This window comes from Xiphophorus couchianus, chromosome 21 (genome assembly GCF_001444195.1).
Source record: "Xiphophorus couchianus chromosome 21, X_couchianus-1.0, whole genome shotgun sequence".
NCBI classification, from domain to species: Eukaryota; Metazoa; Chordata; class Actinopteri; order Cyprinodontiformes; family Poeciliidae; genus Xiphophorus; species Xiphophorus couchianus.
In genome coordinates, this window is record NC_040248.1 from 15,161,091 (window position 1) to 15,183,791 (window position 22,701).

General features: G+C 39.2%; 1 protein-coding gene across 4 annotated transcripts in view; it reads right to left on the bottom strand.

Annotated features, from left to right (window-relative positions):
* Positions 1-11,923: 11,923 nt before the first annotated feature.
* zfhx4 (zinc finger homeobox 4) overlaps positions 11,924-22,701 on the bottom strand; it is a 97,636-nt gene continuing 86,858 nt past the window's right edge. For all 4 annotated transcript variants that reach the window (XM_028004783.1, XM_028004782.1, XM_028004784.1 and 1 more), the window contains exons 10-12: positions 22,292-22,412; positions 16,732-22,128; positions 11,924-16,252 (exon numbers count right to left, since the gene is read on the bottom strand). In XM_028004783.1, coding sequence (XP_027860584.1) covers positions 14,679-16,252; positions 16,732-22,128; positions 22,292-22,412 — 7,092 coding nt within the window. In that variant the 3' untranslated portion in view covers positions 11,924-14,678. The remainder of the gene's footprint in view (positions 16,253-16,731; positions 22,129-22,291; positions 22,413-22,701) is intronic.

Below are 22,701 nucleotides of genomic sequence, written 5' to 3' on the forward strand. Positions count from 1 at the left end.
CCTCAAAGACTTGGAACTCATTACCAATGATAAATCATGAGAAAACGTAAAGGCATGCAATTATGAGAGATTGATTGCCGCAATGACAATAAAGACAAGCTATTTAAAAAAAAGTTATCTAAAACCTAAAAAAATCTAAGCTGATGTTCCTTTTTATGTTCTCTTATATTTTAAGCAATAACTGTCTCATTTCCTGTCAGAAACAAACTTGTTAATTAAAAATTTTATAAGGATATGTATATGTTTTGACCTTAGAAAATATTCACCATTTTAACTTTATTTCTTAACCCAGCTGTAATTGAATTATTTCATAATACAGAGCAGATTAATGTATTTTTCCTTTGTATTACCAGTTGTCCTAACTTATCTTAGTCTGCATCACACCTTATAAAATTGCATAGCCATTGATAGTTTATTCAGTTTTTATTTCTTCCACTTTCAGCTTGATCAGCTAGTCAAGACATTTTAGGCCACTATTTAGCACAATTCCAATCAAAGTTTGTTTTATCGGTGTCAGGGTTTCTGGTTGTGTATTTTTCAGTGCCCTCATCCGTCACTGATCAACTTTTCCTCCGGTCACACTTAGTAGTTAAGTTAGTTTTTGAAATCCCTGCGTTAAGGCCTGAGGTGACGTATGTGTTGTTGACCTGCTTTATTGGCTTGAGCTTAAAATTTCTGATAGTTTTTTTAGTCTTTATGTGAAAAACAAGATTATTATTTTTAATGACCTTGTCTCTGTGGTTTTTCTATGTAATCCCTGACAGTGTTTCTGTCTTGAAGGATGTAATCTCTTAGACAAATAAATGGCGATCAAAACTGAACTAAAATCACACAAAAGATCAAAGTAAGCCAAAGTCTCTCAGTTTTTCATCAACTTCTTTTTATTTCCAATGTAAACTGAACTCAAAATCATCATGTAGCTCATGTCAATGATATGACAAGAACTTTCCTATTCAGTAAATTACGATATTTTTGAAAATTGATTTATTTCATATTTATTACATTTTATTGATTAATCACCCACAGCCGTTATTTATGTTAATTATGATGATTTTTCATTTAAAGCTAATGGAAATATGACACTGAAGATTAAAATATAATCTCAGGTGTCGATAAAATAAAATAAAAAATATATATTACAGAAATGTGGGCTTCATGGAACATATCTTTAATACCTGCTTAAATGTTATTTTCAAAAGGTACTTTTAAAATGAAAGGCATTTTAAAATTAATTCAATATTCCTATGTGGTCTAGATGAATATGACTATTGTAGTCAAGCAAATTGTTTTATAAAAATAAAGCACATATTAGACTGATTTGTAATTTTTAAAGTTAAAGGAAGGAAAGGTCATAACCAGCTAAACCAGCCAGTTTTGTTCTCTGGATTTCTGCTAAATGCTTGGAGTTTGAGTGCAAGTGAATATTATATCAGTACTTTTTTGTAGGTTTTCTGATTAATGTGTGTACATGAATTTGTCTGGTTTAAGCGATGAATGAAGTCATCAGCGTTTTTTTTATTTTTATTTTTTATTTGTGTTATTTATAAGCGGTAACGTTTCGCTGCTAATCTTTGCGTTAGTGCCTCTCGGTAATTTTGTCTGCTGAGAAAATGGAGGTTGAGAGGAATGCTGTTGCAGCTGTTGGCTCCAAAACCATAATTCATTGTTGGTCATGCTACAATCTAGATTACATCTCTCGCAGCTTAAAAGTGTATTTTCCCATAAATAGCAATCTACAGCTCATAAAAATTCACTCTGCTTCAGCATAAACAATCTCCTTGTCCTCTCACCCTTGCATATACGTGGGCGTGCACATGTGTGTGTGTATAAGTGTGTAGGCGTGTATTTGTCCGTGTGGCATAAACAACCCCCTACAGTCTCTCGTCAGGAACACAGAGTGATCCATCAGTTTCTCCACGAAAACCAATTTCACTGGAGATGTTCCGTTTTCCTCCGACGCGCACTACCTATCGTCACAGAATGAGAGGACACACCCATGAAGGGAATCAAGGCAGATAAAGAAAACTGAACAAAAAGAAATCCACCGAGCAAAGACAGAAACATGCAAAACACTGAGGAAGTGCAATGGTGATGGAAAAAAAAACAAATAAAAGAAACGATAAAATAAGAATGACCCTGCTTGCTGATTTCAGTACAACATAATTATATTTGCCATCTCATCAATTCAGTAAAACTGTAAATGCACCTTTTTGTCACCGTGACTTTATGTGCTCTGGAAGGTGAAACATTGGGCCTCTAATATGGGATGAAAAAAATTTTAAATGACACAGCTTCACCCTCTAAATGTTTAAAAAAAAAAAAAAAAATTCAAATAAACTTCTCGCCCTGCTTTGTTAAAGCTGGAAGTGTGGACTCATGTGGAAGGCTGCAGCAGCCCAGCGTTACGCAGATAGAGCAGACGGATGACAACATAATTACAGAGAATCCTCTCATAGCACATGACTAAACAAACAATGCATGTCATCTCGTCCTAAAGGTCCCCATTTCAGGCGTGTTTCTTTTTTTTTCCTTTTGTTTTTTTTTTTTTTTTATGCATGCGCTTCCAGAAAAATGCTGCTGCATGTTGCAAGGCATACAAGGAGGTGAGTCCAATTTGAACATGCAGCATGTGGGCACACAAAGAGGTAGTTAGACTGAAGTATGGCATGATGCTAAACAAGAAATGGACAACAGGCTAATGCATCTTTGAAATAATGGGACCAAGTTGAAACAAGATGAGAAAGGCCTTCATTTTAGAAGAGAGCATTGCCGCTAATGACTAGAAGGCCTCCAACTGCCATCTCAGCCTATTATAAGTTGGAGATGCCTCATCTATGTTTTTAAAGATGAATGCAAATTAAAAAGCATTAGGCTACATTCATTTGCGGTCTTTGGCATATAGGCCACTTTTGGTCCGAGGGCCACTTAAAGCTGCCTTATTTTTTCAAATGACCTTGAAATCAAAGAAAGAGCAAGTTTTAATGATTTAGAGAGCTCTTAAAGACTCAAAAGGAAAAGCAACACAGGGTCTCATTAAAATTTTCATTTAGACATTAAAAAAGCTTTTTGTTACAAATGCTCCTGCCAAGAAGCTGAGTTGATTTACAAAGAGGACTCTAATAATCCGCCAGCATCTGAGCCAATTTGATGTAAACGCATTTCCTCATGCATTTGTTGACGATTCTATAAATGCAAAGGTATGCTTGTTTCTTTCTTTCTCTTTTATTTATTTCTTTGTGAGATTAAGCCCATTGTGTATGATAACAGTGGTGGACCAGGAGGAGTGTCCAGGGTGGCATTGGCCCCCTCTGGAACCTGATTGAACACCTCATTAAACATCTTTTAAGGGGTTAGTATTAAAAAATGTGGTTAAATTTTGTCATTAGAGACATAGGGATTCAGTTTCTCTTTAGATTCTTACCATGTATCTTAAAATACTTCCTTATTAGCGTTATGGTAAACCTGATAAAACGTTTCCCACCCTCTGCCCACCCTTTCTATGAAAATCTAGTTCTCCCACTGATGAACACCAAAGCTGTGGAATATTTTGATTCAGAGTGGTGCCTGTGAATAATCTGGGGAATGCAAAGTCTCACTTTACCTGCTCTTCCACTGCTCAAAGCATGATTTTTGTCAGCGACCTTATACATGTGTACACATGATCAAAAAAGTCAGTGATATCCCATAACCCTCTAAACTTTGCTCATTCCCTCCTCCATTGCTTTCTTATTTCCCCATTGACTCAGCGTGGCTTTTTAAAACCTGGCATCAGCAACTTTTCAAATCTAGAGTGTTATTTCAAGTTTTACTCGAGAATCTGTTATTTTGCTGTTTTTCAGTGAATGTGTTTTGAAGACGCTGCTGTTAAAAGTGGGCATAGACTGGATACTGGAATCAGTATAATATACCAGTATACTGGTATATTAAGGTTTTTGAAAGTAAGAGTTTTGAATTAGCAAAATGACACAGCCTTTCTGTAATTTAGTTATTAAATGGTGAACAATCAGGTAGGTTCTTATGGGTTCATTCAAACCAGCCCTGTTTTGTCTGCTTTTATCAAACCCTAGTTTGTTTGACTAGAAAGTTTGGTTTGTTTGGGGAGGTACGAATATGAAATCGAACAAAAAGGTGAACTCTGGTCTGCCTAAAATCCTAGGTTTCCATTCCGTTGAAGTGGACTCTGATGTTCTTCAAATGCATATGTAAATGCCAAATTAACCATAAACTGCTCCAAAAGCATGAAGTGGACTATAGCACAGTGCATTTTAAGTAAACACAACCAAAACAAACGCAAGTGTCTAGTGCCAGTGGGAGAAATAGCTTGTGTAGAAATCCAACAACCATTGAAATCTGACGCCACTTTATTTATGTTTAATTTTTGCGAACAAGGAAGTTGTCTTACTCAGAGGTTTTCGTGTTATTTCCTTCAGTGGTTCTTGGTTCACCACCAACACAGGTGAGGAGGTAAATTGATTGCTCTAAGGGTTCGGTTCGTTCGACACTGTGTAGTGTGAAAGCAAACCACGCCAGCTGGAAATATCACAAATGTTGCAATTTGCTCCCCAACTGAGTCTACTTTCCTTTGTTTTTAAATTAAATTATGAATTCCCAGAAAAAAAAAAAATGATATTCTAGGAAGTAATCACCTGAAAACTATTTTTAACTGTAACAGATATTCATCCTATTTTCCTGCTTAAAGCAAACAGCCAGAGGCTCATTTCCTGCCCAATAGGTGGGGATTGACACAAAGAGGGTTCAGGTTGGATTTAGTAAACGCTAAGCTAGACAAAAGAATTTCAGCTGATTCCAACAACATGGATTCTGAAGTAATTCCATCAGATTTGATGGACTTCCCCCTCTGAGGTATAAAACTTGTATAGAAACACTAATAAGCCCAGTTATTCATTCTGTAAGTAATAACAATGGGTTGGGAGATTCCCAACCAGAGATGACTTATTAAATATAACAAAGATCAGACATATGGGACATTCCTGAAGCAGAGAGCTCAAACAAATGTTTGACCCAGAATAAGACTCTGGTGATTCACAGGGATGGGTGGTAACGAAGGCAAAGCTAATGAACATAAAGAACATCTTCAAAACATAAACTGGTACCAATCCATTTAAATGACTTCTTTGTTGATCTGTAATTGCTATCCAAGCATGTTCATCTATTAAATGCATTATGAAGATCCTCCTTATAAAGGGTAACAAAACCTATGCAGGTTTCTCAGCATATCATTCATCTGCTTGCCTGACGTTGTGCAGAATACAATAAAAAAATGTATGTGATTTAAAAAAAAAAAAGAATGATCATAGCTTGAAAACATTAACCATACTTATATATAAATGTTTTAAACCTTCATGTAAATATTGTGACTCTGTAGTATTTTGCTTTAATTGTCCAATGAGGAATTCATACAAGCCAATGTCTAGAGTTAATCAGGGGCCAAAACTTTCAAGATGTTGGTTGATTTTACTCTGAAGGAAAAAAAAGAGAAAAGACTAACAGTGTGTTTGTCACAGGTGTTAAGCATTGTAAACGGCAGAAAAAGGAGAATGTGTCACACATTTTTTCAGTGTTTGGCATGTGGATCCAGCTCTTCATAACTTCTCCTCTCTTGTGTTTAGTTATTTACAGCCCTGACAACAAAAAGCCTTGAACTGTTCAGCAAACTACACAACACCCTTTGTGTCACAGGCAAAACAGGAAATCAGGCTTTTGTCCGCTCTAGATGGCATCAAAAACACCTTGTTTCATCTGTCTTAAGCAATCCCATCTTGACGCCTTCACACGTCCCCATGTGGGGCTGTGCCGCTCCTCAGAACAGATTGGGAAGCAGCACGATCTGCTGGGGAAGTCCCAGCGGGCTGCCATAACATGCTCGTTTGCCAACGCACCTCAGTTACGCAGAGCCCATGTTTGATTTCTCTCAGGTTGCCCCTCCTTTCCTCTTTTCTGCTCCTCTCACTCTCACATTACTTTTATCACTTGCTCATCTCGTTGTCTGTATCAGTGGCTCTTCTTGCTTTCTTTTTTCCTCTTTTTTCCTGTCCCTGCCAGTCAGTCCCTGTCAACCTGTTGGCTTGTCTGTATGTGGTTCCTTCTCTTTTTCTCTTGGGCCCATTTCCCTCCCGCCCCCTTACACCTCCTCCTCCTTCTCTTTCACTTTAAAATTCGTGTTAGTTGGCTTTTGTATCTTCTGGAAATGCCAGCAGTGATCGCATCCTTTATCCGCAATAATAAGGCAAGTATACTCCTGCCCTCTCCATTTTCTTCATGTTCTTTCTTTCCTTTTGTACTTTAGAAATGAGGTATTGCAACAGTAAACATTAAAGACAGAAAGGCCAAAGCAAAGTTATAGAGAATAGATTAGACTGCTGTTTTTTTAGATGTTAGTTTTGTGTGTGGCTTTTCTCAACATGTGACTAGAATCATGAAAGAAGCTGATGATATATACTTTCACCGCTAAAGGATATCGTTGCACTCTTCCCACCGGCCCAGTGCTACCAACAACACAATAAAAACAAGAACACACTCAAATCCCCCCCTATGGGTTAACACAACAAAGTTTTGCAGAATCACAAAAAAGAGAGGCTGAAAAGTTGCTTTACATCTGTTTACCAGAAAAAAAACACATTCTGTTTAGGTGCATACTCCCCCAATAGAGCTAGCAATAAATAATAAGATTTCATGTTGAGTATTTGTGCACGGGGGACAATGGCTTCCTGATTTCTCAGGTGGAATAGGATGAATCGCAGGTGTAGGGAATATTGTGTGCTTGATGGAACCCAGGTGCAGGAGTTATTTCCAGTCTATGCCGTTAATCACCAACCTGACGCTGAAGTATGGCTCGCATTTTAGTGGTTTTAATATAGAGTTCCCTTGGCTTCATATACTTAGCCGTGAAAAAAAAACAGAAAAAAAAAACAAGGGCAAATTCAAGAGACGGTAAGCATGTAGCATGTAAATAGTTGCTCTATTTTAGAAGCAAATCTGCATTCAAAGTTTGTAAAATAATAGTTGCTACCTAATGCTTTACACTCTGCAGCTGTTTGACAGTTTCCAAATGTAGCCACCAAAGTTTTAATGTCAAAACTAGATTGTTTAATATGGGAAATGCTTCTAAAAGGCAGTAAATGCACTGAAGTAGTTATCAATGAAAAGTGAACTTATTCCAGTAACCGCATTCTATTATTGGATATATTCAGTAAATACAGAGTAATACGTTTCAAGTTGTCAAGTCATGTCTGTAAAGGAAAGTGAAGGAACAACCAATTTCTGTTACGTTAATCAAAAACAATAATATTACATAAAATTAATTAAAAAAATTACAAGAGTTATTGTCAGTAAACTGAAAAGTATGCAAATGTACTATGCTACAGTAAATGGTTATTTTGGACTCTTTCTGTGTGAATTCTTACATCAGTGCAGCATGGCATGGAGGCAATCCACCTGTAGATCTGCTGAAGCAATAAGGAAACCCTAGCTAGTTTAATTGGGACATTCAGCTGTTTATCTTGACAATACCTTATATATTTATTCATAATCCTATCAAGACTACTGCTATGCTTAGTGCCTGGCATGACTTCACACCCAAATTGAGCACATTCTAGTTCCAATTGGAAAAGTATTAAAAGTTCCTTTTGGTTTTGGTGCCAACTACTATAAATATTTTTTTTTTTTCCCAAAATGTTATATACTGAAACAAAATAAGCATATTCACAAGTAGATATTTTACAGCAGTTTATGTATAATTGGTTAAATAAGACATTAGACCAGCAACTTCATTCTAAATGATTACAGCCACATTGCATGCAAAGCTCTGTGTTGCTCAGTGAATCTTGAATTTCCCAATCTGACTTCAGGGGTTGTTTGTTATTTTCCTGGGAACTGGGAACTTAGAAAATCTGACCTTCAAGTGCAAAAAATGCACCATTTTCCTCAGTTACTGGCATACCACTTTTTCTCACTGTCATTTTCCTTCCACAGAACCATTTATGTTTGGTTACAACATTCTGGGCACAACCGGCTTCTTTAGTAAGAACCTTAATAACACCTTGTGAAGGGTATTAATGACTCTCTGATTAACAACTTTCAAGTCAGCAGCCTTCCCTTAGCATTTCATTTTTTATTGTTTGAATAAACTATAATAAATTTCCGGGAAACTGTATTTGGGGTTTTTCATTAGCCGTAAGCTACAATGATTGAAATCAACAAAATTAAAAACAGAAACTACAGCACTCTGTGTATAATTAATCTATGAAAAATGACTGATATGAGATGTGATATGTATGAGATTTTTTCTTTTTTTTTTTTTTGTGAAGCTGAAGTACAAAACAGACATTGTTCCTGAGCATAGTTTCACATCCAATAGTAATTTGGATTCTACTGTCTTAATTTAACACTTCAGACATTTTATTAAACAAGCACACAAGACAACAGACGCACCCTGAAACATTCTCCATTTTCATTTATCAGCATCTGACTCTGTTATGATCCCAGCAGAAGTCAAAATGTCACAGTGGAGTTCATTTGAAACAGACCGTCTGAACATCTGATTATTAACTGTTTATCCTTGTTATATGATGACAACATGGTTATGCCAATACATGAGTGGCCTCAGATGTGATGTTGGTCAATATCTATTGACAAACAAATCATTGTTGTTGTTTTTCATGTCGTCATTGTCCAGACCCAATGCATGAGGGGCTAAACTGAGAGTGAATGTGATTGGATTTTCGGTCTCCATCATTAAATTCCCATGCGGGGAATACTAATTCCAGTATTTAGTGCGGTGATGCTAGGGCTTGCTTTCATCTTAAACTGATTCCAGTCTAATTAGATTGGGCATTTGTGTGTGTGTGTGTGTGTGAAAGGTGGGGGGAGGGGGCGGGGGTGATGGTGGTGGATGTATCCGTCTGGACTAATCCCTGCCTCTCCGTCCCAAACATTGTATTATCCAGAGAAAATCCATTGGCTGCAGGCTATTCAAAGCCAAATATGCCTCCACTGCAGCTTCTGTACTGTATCATCTGGAAAGCTGCTCCCAGGAAGCTGCGCTGTAGTGAGAGGGTGGAATCTAATGGTCATAAGTGATGTATGGGTAGCAAAAATTCGCCATTTAGAATTTACAGTAAACCTTTTATCGTGTATTCAGGGCAAGATCGCTCACTGCAGTGGCCTCTCTAGCAATGCTGTGCCCAAATTATGAAATACTCTTACTTATTCAGTCATTTTTTTTTTAGCCCACACTGCAGTACATGTGTCAACTTCTGAAAGCTCTATTAGAAAGTTTCATTTTCTTTATTTCTTTAGTTTTAATATGACAAAATGATGCTATTTTGTGTACAAAAACACAAAACAGATAGTGCTCAAAATCCTGCCAGACCACAGGAAAAATAGAGTGTAAAGAGGTCCTTCTTCTAGGCGCTGAGAAGGGCAGAAAAATGAAAAGCCTTCAGCAATTGTTCTCCACAAAGGTCAATCGCAATTCAATCCCATAATACGAAAGAGGGGTGGGCTAACCTGGCAACTGCCCACATTTTAGGGGAGAGCAACAGGAAAGGGCCATTCAGCAGAACAGTTGCACCCTGTGTTTCAAGCATATTTGTCAAGGGCAAAAGGTGAATACAGAAAAGGGGAGAAAAATGCCATTTCTGAGGCTTTTTATGTGTTGTTGAATTTTCATCGCTGCCACACACCAAAGCTTTCAGGCCCAATAAGATCCACCACGCCTCCCGAGTGAAAAGATCCTCATCCTCCCTTTTTATTTTTGTTGCCCTTGTGAAATTTCATTAGGTGGATTTAACAACTTGTGAATGTCGGCTTTCTCCGTGACCCTGACACCGGTGGCGGACACTTCTCGCTGGCAGGGTGTGATATATTGTGTTAAGGTTTTCCTGAGGTGCAATTTTTAATGTGACAGCCTCTGTTGACCTCACATCTAAAAAGTCACCCTCTTGTCTGACACTAGCATCCATTTTGCCTCCTAATAGAATTCTAAAAGCGATATAAAGTTGGGACATGAAACAATTTCTCATATAGCTGTCCATCGATCTATCAAATAGGAAATCTAGGGTAAAAATATTATGTTCTTTCACCAATTTCAAGTAATGAAAAATGCTCAATGCTGTCTGCTGTGGCTGTACATCTGTTAATCTATGACTGCCATTAATCATGGTGGATTTTTTTTTCTCTCTGATCAGATCCAGTCAGGAGCTGATCAGATCCAGCTTGCAAGCAAAAATCCATCTGCTTATGTCTAGCCCAGAGAAAGGAAGCAACTGTTAGATAATTGTGAATAATGGTTGATAGTGAGTCCCTTACTATGTTGGCATGGCAAACATATATGGAATGGCTAAACAAAAGCTGAAGAACACTTAGGCACATTGAACAACTAAACTGAAAAAGTAACATAAAATTAAAATCCTATAAAGTTGAAAGTACACCCTCTCAATTATAGTGTTTTATACATTGTGATATGACTAAATGATAAATCCTCTGATAGAACACATTTCAGTTTACTTCAAATACTATACATGAACTGCTAACCATTAACCACAGTGACCAAAGACTGATGATTTGAGCTTGCTCTGTTTTATGACTAAAGATTGGCCAAAATCTGATAATGCAGCATGACAATATGCAGAAGTGGAGAAGCAAAACTGAAAAAAGCCAGAGTGACAGACAATCCCTTGCAGATAATCTGAATAAAATGAGGAAATCGGTGAAAATAAAAAGGAACACAAACACACAACACATAAGGTTGCCATTCTAAATGCCTTAAATGTATTCATGCAGTTTCTGAATTATGTTTTTTAAGCACTAATACTGCACTGTTCAGACTTACCGTAGAGTAAAGAGTGCATTTTCCTTTTCATTGCAACTGGTACAAACAAATCTTGGCGTTTAAAGACAGTGTAATGTTTTGCTCTCATAATGAAATAAAATTGCCTTCCATTGGATTTTCAGTCTGAAACACTAATTACCAACAGGTCCTCTTGTTTGTAACATCAATAAATCTTTAGCTTGGTTTACTTCGAACATCTTTACACTCAAAACTCCCCATAAAACAAGCCAGCTTGTAGAACTATGCTGTATAACCTTGAGCTCTCCTTTATTTTAGCATATGTTCTTAGAGCGGGACTATCCTACACATTTTTAATTGATTTTTCATTTGCAGTTCTCCAGATTTATTAAGGTCTTAAACATTTTTTTTGAAACACTCACTGGCTGACACTTTGAGTCCATTTTAGGAGGAATGTTTTGGTGAGAAATATCATTCAAGAATTATATAGTATATCACTGAGATTAAGAAAGTGCCTCACAATAGGATAAGTGACTTCACAATGACACGTTACTTATGTAAACATAAAAAGTCATGTAACAAGTTAAATAGGGTTCAATCTATGCAAGACAAATATTTAATTAAAAAAGAAACTTTGATTTGCAAGAGGTAATTTAGCCGAAAGGGAAAATATTTGTTCCAAATTGTTTAGATCCAGTCATAAAAATACAAAATTAAAATAGTTTAATTAACATAAATATGCTTTATCTCACCAGTGAGCAGATACCTAGATTGCTATCAAACCAAAAATTTGCTTGTAATATTCAAGTGCTCTTGAAACCATACAAAAGAAATAAGAAGCATTAAATGTGAATGAAGTCAAAAGAGATTCATTAAATATGCAAAAACTTAGCAAACATCTTAGGTACTTTTCATATTCAAAAACCTAAATATATCCCTATAAAAATCGTCAGTTATGCATATTTGACAGATAATTAGCAGAAACGGCACAAAACAGCCAAATAAATAAAATATCAAATAATATTTATAGATCCAGTCCAATGAAATGTCATGAAAGAGAGTCGATAGCTGAAACATCCGTTTTGCTGAAATAAGTATATAGGGAGACATAACTGGTTTGCAGATACAGTTTTTAATGTATCACAACAATGAGCAACAAACATACTTGATGAACTATTTCCAGAAGTTGTTCAAATACCATCTACAATAAACGTCATTTCAACTATGACAACAGGTCTGTGACAAAATAAAAAAAAGGTTTCAAAACCATGTTATTACCGTGATACGGTACAGTTGAGACCTCAAACAGTACAGTAACAAAAACTAATGCGACTACTCTCTATATATAAAACATCAATAACATTTTTGGTTTAGTTTATTTAAAGTTTTAGCCATAGGGGCTTCTTCTTATTAAAACCTCAGGGTGCATTTCCTATGTAACCCAGATGTTGTAGAGTACATATTGTGTAGGATATGATTGCGCCATGAAAATCCCTTTGACATCCAGAAGAGCAATTCCAATTTCAACCTTTTGAAGGCTGTCCGCATAAACATGACACAATCCATCCATTTAAAAAAAAAAAAAAAAGTTTTTTTTTTTTTTTTCTTTTTGGCTGCTGTGCAGTTGCAATATATATGTACAGTTATATTGTTAGACCATCCTTTTTGTTGGTTTCGTAGCTTTTACCAGTCCTTCATGTGGGAAGTGTCCTGTCTGATGCTAGCATCTTAGCACATGATGCTAGCTGACAGTTCAGTCTTATAATGCTGAGCCACAACGTGGGGAAAGGCAAAAAGCCAGAGTTGTGAAAGCCTTTGGAATCAGGACAGTCGTTTATGTTTGTACAATGGCAGAATTGCACCTTGGGAGGCCAGGATGTCTCACATGAAACACAATCGAAAAGTGTCTTCAGGAATAAAGTAAATGTAAAATACTAAAAATCTAAATAATGACATTTGAAAAGCTCACACAGAAAATTAAAAACTGATGTCTTGCTTAAAACTTTGAAAAAAAACACCTTTACAAATATAAAACATAGGAGGAAATGTTACTTGATTTCATTGTTTGAAACAATAACTAAGCATGATTTGATTTAACCTGTCAAACAGTTGCATTACATGCTACTTGCTCATTTCAGAATAGGAAATACCAAAAGCAATACATTTTTGCATTTCTTCATATTAATAAATTTGTACCATGCACAGCCAACTACGAATATGTACAACAGCTTAGCTTTCTTTGTTCACAAGCCTTTTTCTTTCATACAAGTAGCCTTCTGTTACTTTGGAATGAATCACACTGGTTACCAAACTAGAAAGTGATTCGTAAAAAATTGAACACCCTTTGACAGCTTTCACATTCTTAGTTCCACAGAATAATAAAAAAAACAAAAAACAAACAAAAACAAAACAAACAAAAAAACTAAAGCAATCAATGGATCAGTTTTGGTTGAAAGTTGAAAGACTTTATGGCAAGCAAATTAAGATTACACAGTAGCAGCAAATGTTGTATGGTAATACTTTGAAATTTTCAAATGTTACTAAATGTGGAAAGTCAATGTTGACTTCAACTGTAGTAGATCATGGGAGGACGTTAACCTACGCACTAAGTGGCTAGGTTTAACACTGTTTTGAATCTTGCACATGCGTAAAAAAATGTTAATATTAAACAAAAAATGCTGTTGTCCCCCCTCTTAGAGCAGCATGTTTGCCAACGTAGAGCAAATTATTATACCTTTTTTGTTTTTTAACATTGTGACCAACTTGTACCTTAACAGTTTCAAGTATACAGTACTGCTTTCTTTGATGCACCAATTGTTAAATAGGTCTCTAGATTGTTAGGCATTAATCCTGTAACAAATATGGACCAATATGCTGCTGCAATTGACACAAATAATAATTAAAACACATACATACAAACAAAATCTATTAAATTAACAAATGACCTACTCAAATAATAAAAAGACAAATAAATTCAAATTAAGTGCACTATAGTCCAGACACAAGCAGGTACCGTAACAGTACAGCAATTCACAAATGAAAAATGTTATATTCACATAATCCGAGAGTCTATCAAAACTAGAGTTATTACCTCTTCAGAAAAGGGTGTGAGCAGAGGTAAAAGTGAGAAGGTAAGAGTTGGCACAGATTAGTATATACTACAAGAAAAAACAGGGGTGGGAAATAGATACAGTTTGCTGTAATACAAACTGGCAAACACAGGGGCATCATACACATTTACTTCACCATTCTAAATTCCCTCAGTGGCAAACCCATACTGTCTTTGTAGGGTAAAACTAAAAGGATATGCACATCGTCCATTGTAACAGTAATATTGTCTCTTGGTACTCTATACACATCAAGGAAATGCGTCCGATAAAGCTTGACATGTTTTGGTTATAAGCCAAGTGTACCCAGGCTTGGTGCTGTTTTAACAAATGAGAAATGTTATGTTCTGACCTGAGAATTTAAAGCTACTGAATTACACCTATCTAAACTAAGAGAGATTCTCTTTGAGGGTTCTGGATCGTCATCCCATACAGTACATGCTAGCATTTGGAAAACAATCCAGCTGAGGTGCAATTTGCTATCGTGAGAGTTTTTGGCTTGAAACAAGCCCCCTAAAGGGAGCTTGTGAGATTTTTTTTCCTACTCCATGTTTTTGTATACAATATAAGCTCAGTCAAGCATCTGCAACAGTTCTGTCCATAACAAAAATCAATCAATATCTTGCCAGCATATCAATATGGGAAAAACAATCCTGAGTCAATCATTTGGTACTGTAATTTTTTTGGGTTAAGAGAAACTTTGGAACTGCAGTTTAAAAAGTCTTATTTTTTTCTTTAAGCAAGGGATCCTTTTGTCACTCCTACACACTGAACATATCCATTCTGATACTACTGAAGCTCGCGTCTAGGCCAGAGGCTGCCTTAGCCTTGACTTCCAACGCATTATCTAAGTCTTCCAGCTTCTGGCTTAGCTCATTGTCAGACTCATCTGAACAACTCTCGGTGGGTAGTGAGGTTGGAACCCCTGAGGTGCTGCAGGAAGTTGAGGTAACCGTTGAGGGTGAGGAGAGGGGAGGAGGGGGAGAGGCAGACGGGGAAGAGGAAGCAGCTTTCCGGGCTGTGTTGGCCTGGAACAGGACATTTGGCCAGGACTTCATGGACAAGCGAGAGAGATGAGGAAAGGTGTTATTCGAAGAAGCTGCAGACTGCGAGGTAGATGTGGTGTTAGGAGTAGGGGAGCAGACAGAGTGAGGTAATAATCTAGCATGCTCTTTGGCATTTCTCATTGCTTGTTTGATTGTTTTCTCTTTGTGCAAGCTCGACTGAAGGTGTTGGCCAAGTGCTTCATTCCCATTAACAACCACATTGCAGGCAACACAAGTGTAGTTGCTCACTGCTTTTCGAAGCACTGTCTCTTGCGGGTCAGTAAAAGGATGTCCGAAGTAGCAGAAGGACTTTTGATGACGTATCACTGAATCTTCGTCAGCAAAAATCATCTGGCACTTCCTGCATATAAACTCATGCTTGACAGATGGTACAATAAAAGCATCTGGAAAATCCGTGATACGTTTGGTTTCTGTTTTCGGTTCTTCTTTTGTGCTTTCTGTTGAAGAGCCTTTGTTGTCATCCTTAGATTCTATAGCTTCTTTTGGTCTGAAGGAATTAGTTGTGGCGCTCTGTACGCTCTGAGGTGTCTTGACGGGGGTTGGTCTCTGTTGCTGCTTCTGTTCGAGTTTTTTCTGCTGCTGCTCAAGTTGTTTTTGATGCTGCTGCTGCTGCTTTTGCAGGGAATCTTGGAGAGACTGCTGGTACTGTTGGTACTGCTGCAGGAGAGCGGTTGGGGAGAGACCAGCGGCCATGGCAGCTTGTGGGACTGCCGCAGGTCCATACGGAAACAGACTCTCCATTCCACACAGTGGTGGAAAATAGCCCCCTGCCTGAACCCCTCTGGGAAGCTGTGGAGAAAAGCAGTTGGGAAATCCAGGAAGAAAGTAGGGCAAGAACTGGCCCCCCAATAAAGAGCTAGGATCACCTGCAGCAAGAGCATTCTGCAGTGCTTGAAGCTGTGCAGCATCTAGGGAAGTCTCATTCCCAGCTTTTCCTGGCACTGGGCATAGTCTTTCCCTTGATTTGGCCATGCTAGGGGTGTCGGGGCGCGAGCCGCTGTCATTCTCTCTGTCCTTCATCTTCATTTGAGGTGACTTGTCTCCTGGTTTCTTGTTGTTGTCTCTCTCTGCATCTTTGCCTTGCTGCTCTGTATGGTTTAGTGTTGCCAAAGGTGTGGAAGGAGCAGGTGGTGGTGGAGGAGGAGGAGGAGGAGGAGGAGGAGGAGTCTGCAGAAGAGTCTTGGTTGGGGTAGTGCTGAGAGACATGGCAGGAGAGGGAGTGGCTGGTGTAGGAAACCCAAGCATGCCAGCACCTGGAGACGCTAAAGCTGAAATACAGTGGTATATAAATATGGAAATATTCAACAATTCAATATTCAACCCCAAATCACTTTGGAAATTTGATGTTATAAGATAAAGATCCTGTCACTGGCTGAGTCTTTAAATCTCTTGTTACGATTTTGTTATGGATCAAAACTGTCACATGCGCTTTTTAATAATTTAAAGATTTCTAAATATTATAATCTAAATATACCAAACCTAAAATAGGGGGAACACAAAGTGATATAGATAATTTGCTGTAAGAAAAATCTTTACCAAAAAGCAGTTCAGCTTTGCTGCTAACATAATGCATGCACTCCCTATCACCATTCTTGAATTTAAAATAGCTTTAAAAAGTAAAAATTATTGACAAACATATCTGTGATACAGAATAACCAGTTATATAGAACAATAAAATAGTGCAGAATAAAGTTCAGTTCATAAAGCTTCTAGTCAGTTTTTTTCACTGTTTGTCATAGTAACTCACCAGGTGTGTTGGGAGGAAAAACTGGAAGTGATGATGGCCCATTTACTCCAGGAAGTAAGACTGGTGGAAGGCCAGACAATCCTGGGTAACCAGAAGGTAGGCTGAGGCCATGAAGTGCTTTATTGTTTTCTGCTGACGTTTGTTGCTGTGGGCTAGGTAGGCTGAGTCCATCCCCAGCTTTCTTCATACGGTCCAGCTCCTGCTGGGCCATCAGCTGACGGACAGTGGTCGGTGCTAGGTAGTCCTTTTCTCTATCCACCTGGTTTCCTAGAGTTTCTTGCACTTTTGTGATGTGCTGTTTGGAGAAAATGTGGTCTCTCACAGACATCCGGGCTGTGTACTTCACACCACACAGTGTACACTCAGTCCTGGGCCCCTCTGGTGAACCCTGACTTATCATAAATGGCTTTCCAATATTAATCTTAAACTTCTTCTCTTTAGCACGGGCATTCTGGAACCAAACCTGGACAACACGTTTGGGAAGTCCAATTTCATTGCCCAGCATCTCACACTCCTGCATTGTAGGAGTGCGATAGTCACTAAAACATGCTTTGAGTACTTTCAGTTGCAAGTTACTCATCTGGGTCCTGAAACGTTTGTGGCCTGGTCGATCTCCACTATTGTTGACTTTTCCAGATTTGTTGAAAGGGTTGCCTGCCCCAAATGGACTGGGAGAACTGGGGTCAGCAAGGCTGGACGATTCACTTCTGTCATTGTTATCATCCATTTCGTCATCTCTGGAGCTATAGTAGGAGTCACAGTCTTTTCCAGAGAAGCTGAGGGCAGGGCTCACCATGCTGAATTGAAACCTTTCATTACTAGCATCAGAATTTAGCAACAGGCCCTTTTTGCTGTCGTTCATCTTGTCTCCTCCATTAGCAGTTAGGCTTTCAACCTCATTGTTATTACACTCATCTCCAGTTGTGACATCACTAATGGCTGTATTAATTGATGATGTCTCATCGAAGTCCATCTTACTGAGATCATAAGATGAAGCTTCTGCTGAATTATTATTAGGCCCTTCAGTTTCATCACAGTTTTCAGCTTTTAAGGATGAAGGGCTTAAGAAGTTTTTTATTTGAGCCTCAGATTGTTTGACTGGAGTTGAGGATGCGGTTGGCAACTCATAGTCATTTGGCTCTGTCTTGTTGGGCAGCTGTGGGTAGTCAAAGAAATTATACTTATTTGGGCTTTCACCTCTTTCATTGTCTTGATTCATCATTGGGCTTGGCGGCAAGCTAAACCCTGCTTGTTTAGCCTCGTGCCAATGTCTTGATCTTATGTGGCTATCTAAAGCAGATTTAGCCTTAAAGAGTGCTCTGCAAAAGGGGCATTTCTTGTGGGACTGTGAGGGCCCTATAGCCCTAAACTGACCCTTTCTCTCTCTTGCACGAGTGTTTTGGAACCAGACTTGCACAACTCTCTTCTTCAAGCCAACTTCTCGTGCAATGTGGTCCAACATCTTCCTTGTTGGATTAGAGTCAAGTAGATATTTGTCATAAAGGATTTCCAATTGTTCTGGTGTAATGGTGGTCCTCAAACGTTTATCTCTATGTTGCTCTTCACTACTGTTTCCACCATCTTTATCATTAGCATTTTCCTCCTTGTCATCCAGTTTTCTCTTCATTGACCCAGAGCTTACAGCTGTAGCCATACTTGAGCTACTCTGGGATGGCATTTGGGAGAGCCCCCCAGATAACAGTTGGCTAGCCATTAGGGGGTTATTTGGATCAAATATCATATATGGCATATCGATGGGTCTTTCAAGAAACTGAGAATGGAGGAATTGGTTCTGGGCTGCCAGAAAATGCATGTGCTGGTGCTCTTGCCACAGCTCTACTGTAGGAAAGGCAATCTTACATTGGTCACACTGGTACTGAAGCATCTGGTGGGGGATACTGTTTGTGAGTGAGGAAAGTGCAAGAGAAAGTGGACTTGAAGGTACTGTTTCTGCTTGTGGCTGAGAATGGGGTCTTGACAACTGTGGCTGGGGAGCTTTTTGGGGGGGTGGTTGAGGTGTGCAAGCCTTAGACGGTCTTGGTTCTGGTAGTGACTTCATCACTGGTGAAGGGGGGATCTCAGATTGTTTCAGTTCTGCTTCAGGGGAAATATCTGGCTTTGGTGATGCTTTCCCCATGGGTCCACGAGGTGAGGCCATCACAGGGGAGCTTGAGCCTGAACTGGTAGCAGTCCCAGTCTGGGATGGTTTGGGTAGCTCTAACGGTGCCAGGTTTGCCTTGAATAGAAATGGTTCAGGATTATCTGTGTATTCCTCACTCATGTTATCCTCATTCCCCTCTTCATCTTCATCTTTGTAGCACAACTTTTTCTGGTGAGTAATAAGATCAAAGATGCGTGGAAATACAATGTTGCACTTCTTGCACTGGTACTGCATGTTGCTGGTTCTAATGTATCTCTCATTGGTGAGCTCTTTTTTCTCATTGTCCTTTGAATCTGCCTGATTTTCATAACTCTTCCGAGCCTTTTGGCGGGCATTTTGGAACCACACCACAATGACTCGTGTTGGCAGATTGAGTACTGTAGAGAGCTGCTCAATTTCATCATCCTTTGGATATGCGTTAGTATCAAAAAAGTCTTGTAGCACCCTCAACTGATAATCAGTGAATCTGGTCCTAGAGGACCTCTTGTTAATGGCTGAGTCAGTTCTGTAGTACTCATGTGCACTGACCTGGGGCTCCATTCTTATATCTTCTAATGTAGTAATTGGAGGAATATTAAAGTTGTAGGGAGAGTCTTTACTCCTCTGTCTTTCTTTGAACAAAGTGTTGCGGAACCAGTGCTTTATGACTTTTTGTGGTAAGCCAGACTTCTCTGACATTTCCTGAATTTGTTCTTCATTAGGGGAATTATTTATATCAAAGTTTGCACGGAGTATCTTAAGCTGATCATCAGTTATACGAGTGCGTGGTCGCTTGAACTGAGACTGACGGAGAAAGTTTGGATCAAGACCCAACTGCTGCTGGCAGAGCTGTGTAAGGTCTGTGGAGAGGGAGTCCATACTGGGCAGCTGTAATGCCAGCTGAGGGGGGAGACCTGGGTGCTGGACAGACTGCATCATCAAAGGTGGGAAAAGTGGCAAATCTAAGGGAACAGGGAGCTGCACTTGGGGTGGTGCAGGTGGGGCAGTGGGTTGTGGAGGAGGAGGCGGTGGTGGTGGCTGGACTGGCTGGGTCTGAAGAGTAGTTTGATGTGTAGTTGGATGAGAAACAGGAACTGGTGATGGTACAGGCGTTTGAGATTTGGTCATCGATGTAGACGGGGGCTGAGGAGTTGGTACTGGTGTAGAAGCAGTTGGCGGTGGAGGAGGAGGAGGAGGAGGTGGAGGTGGAGGCGGAGGTGTCTCAGGGGATGCAGGGTTTATTGGATAGAGTTTGTCATAGGCCTCTCTGTACTGCTGAGCAAACTTTTCAAGCTCAACATATGGGAAAAAGTGACTGTGCACATGTTCTTGGTGGCTTTTGAGAATCAGCATATTTGAGAATAGTTTTCCGCACATGCCACACTCCAGCTTATCAGTGCTGAAGTCTATTTGTTCAATGCCTTCTTTGCTTTTCTTTTGATTTTTTTGTCTGTTTTCATTATATTGGATGACCAACTCAAATCCAAAGTTTTCTAATAAAGCTTTGGCTGCATTGCCCCTTGCTCCTGACACAATCCGTGGAGGAGGGATCAATGGCTCTGGGAACTTTGACTTTTTAGGATCCTTATTTTCTTTTACTCCATCATTCACTCCATCTCCTGTATTTTCCATTTTAGTTCTGCTTTCCTGTTTATCTAAGTGGTCTTCAGCCTCTGCAGACATGTGTATTTCTGAAACTGATATAGTATTAGACTCCATTTTGGATTTGTTATTCTGCAGCTGTTGGCTTTTCTGATGTTGAATTTGGGATTGTATCTGAGAAGCCTGATGCTGTTGTTGAGCCTGTTGCTGAGCTTGAGCCTGCTGCAACTGATGCTGCTGTTGCATCTGCTGTTTCAAGTCTTCAAGGAATGACCCCGTCAGGCCAGGCATTCCAAAAGCTGCTGCTGAGTGTAGTGCAAGTTCTGGGTTTAGATTGAATTCAGCTCCTGGTATGTAAAAGGGGAAGAGGAATTGAGGCTGTTGAAATTGGAGCAAAGCTTCTGGAGTCATTGGGAAATGAGGGAAGAATGCTGGGTTAAGAAACTGAGGCTGAAAGAAGGCTGCCTGTTGCTGGAGTTCGTGCTGAAGCTGCAGCTGCAGTTGGGCTGAAGACTGTGCTGACTGGTGGCTGCTTGCCTGTGCTGAAACATGTTCAGTAGTTGGTGTTGTCTTTGTGTTGCTGCTGTTGTTGGTTTCTTTGTGTTCAATTGCATTTTCTTTGTTAGAAGAAGGAGTCCCACTTCTAGCACTGTCAGAGTTGCTAGTATTCCCTTGTGCACTTGGACCTGGACTTTTTGCAGGGGTGGGGCCACTGCTGCCAGTGACACCACTGCTGCTCACGTCCGTTTTGGCTGTTCTTGCTTTGGTCTGGTGGAGCACTGACCTCATATGAATTTCGAGAGTTGAACTTTGGCTGTAGGCAACGTTACAAATATTGCATTTGAATGGTTTGTTATCAATGCTGTTGGATGTCTCTTGTGGCACAGGACTTGATGCCTCTTGAAGAACCTTTTTCAGTTTATGTAGATGGGAAACTGAGTTGTAGTGGACCAGTAAGATGTTCTTCTGGGTAAAGGACTCTTTACATACGGTGCACTTATAAGGTCGAGAGGGGTCTAAGAATTTCTCCATTGTAAAGTTGGGGCCTTTTCTAAATGGTAGGGTCCGTTTTGGTTCTGCTCCCATGTCATCAAGCAGAGAGCTGCTGTCACTTCCAGTAGGACTGGGTTTATCCTCTTGGTCCATTTCATCATCTTTGTCCAAGTCATGGTCAAAGGCTTGAGCTTCCTCCAGCGCCCTGGCCTCACTCTCAGTAATGTCACCATTCAGTGGCAGATTTCCTATTAGCTGCTGCACCTCAGCCTCACTCAGTTCAGGGTGTCCATTTTCCAAATGCTTTCTGAGGGCTAGGAATGTCCTGAAGCTACGCTGGCAGAGGCTGCACATAGTGGCTGCTCTGATAGCGTGGTACTGAGAATGTATCTGAAGCTTCTGCATTGTCTTGAAGGCCAAGCTGCAATGGTTGCAACGGTATTTATAGACATGGCGATCAGAAACAGAAAGCTGCTGTTGTTGTTGAAGTCTTTGGAGCTCACTGAGATGGTCTTGTAGGTTATCAGGAGACTTGCTATCATGTCCTAATCCAGTGGTTCTTTTCCAGTCTGGGGCCTCTGAAGCCTCTTTGGGGGGCTTGAGTTCCTGTTGCTCTAATTCATTCTTGTCTTGACTGGTTTGGCCCTCCTTTGAGGTGTTTCCTACAAGATGCAACAACAATTTGCAGCATTATTCACAGATTTCTATTATAACATCTTATGGATGTTCTTAATTTTTTATTTCATAATAATTTAATAGAGTGTGACATCAGTTGTAATAGTTTAAAAAACATTAATTGGGGGAATATAACTGTACTCTGCTCACCTTTAAGCAAACCTGGTCCATCAGTAAGAGAGGTTGGGGAATTGGTTAACGATGGAGTTTTCCCTTGTCCAGTCTGGGGATGCATTACATTATTTGGTGTGGCTGTATCAGGTCCAACAACCTATCAAGTTAATGAAATGGAATCAGTTACTACAACTGTATAAAATATATGTATACAAAATAAACTGCATAAAATTCCATGCATAATCCAAATGTAAAAAAAAAAGACATAATAATGTATTTACTGTAAATTCTTATTTTTAGTAAACATTCTTGAATTGGGACGATGTGTTTTCATCATGGACATTGTGTAAACAAAAACACTGAGATCATGGAAAATAAGTCTTTTGGAAAATATCCTAAAATAAATGGAAAATTAGACTAAAAGCTACACTCTAATTACTGTCCTT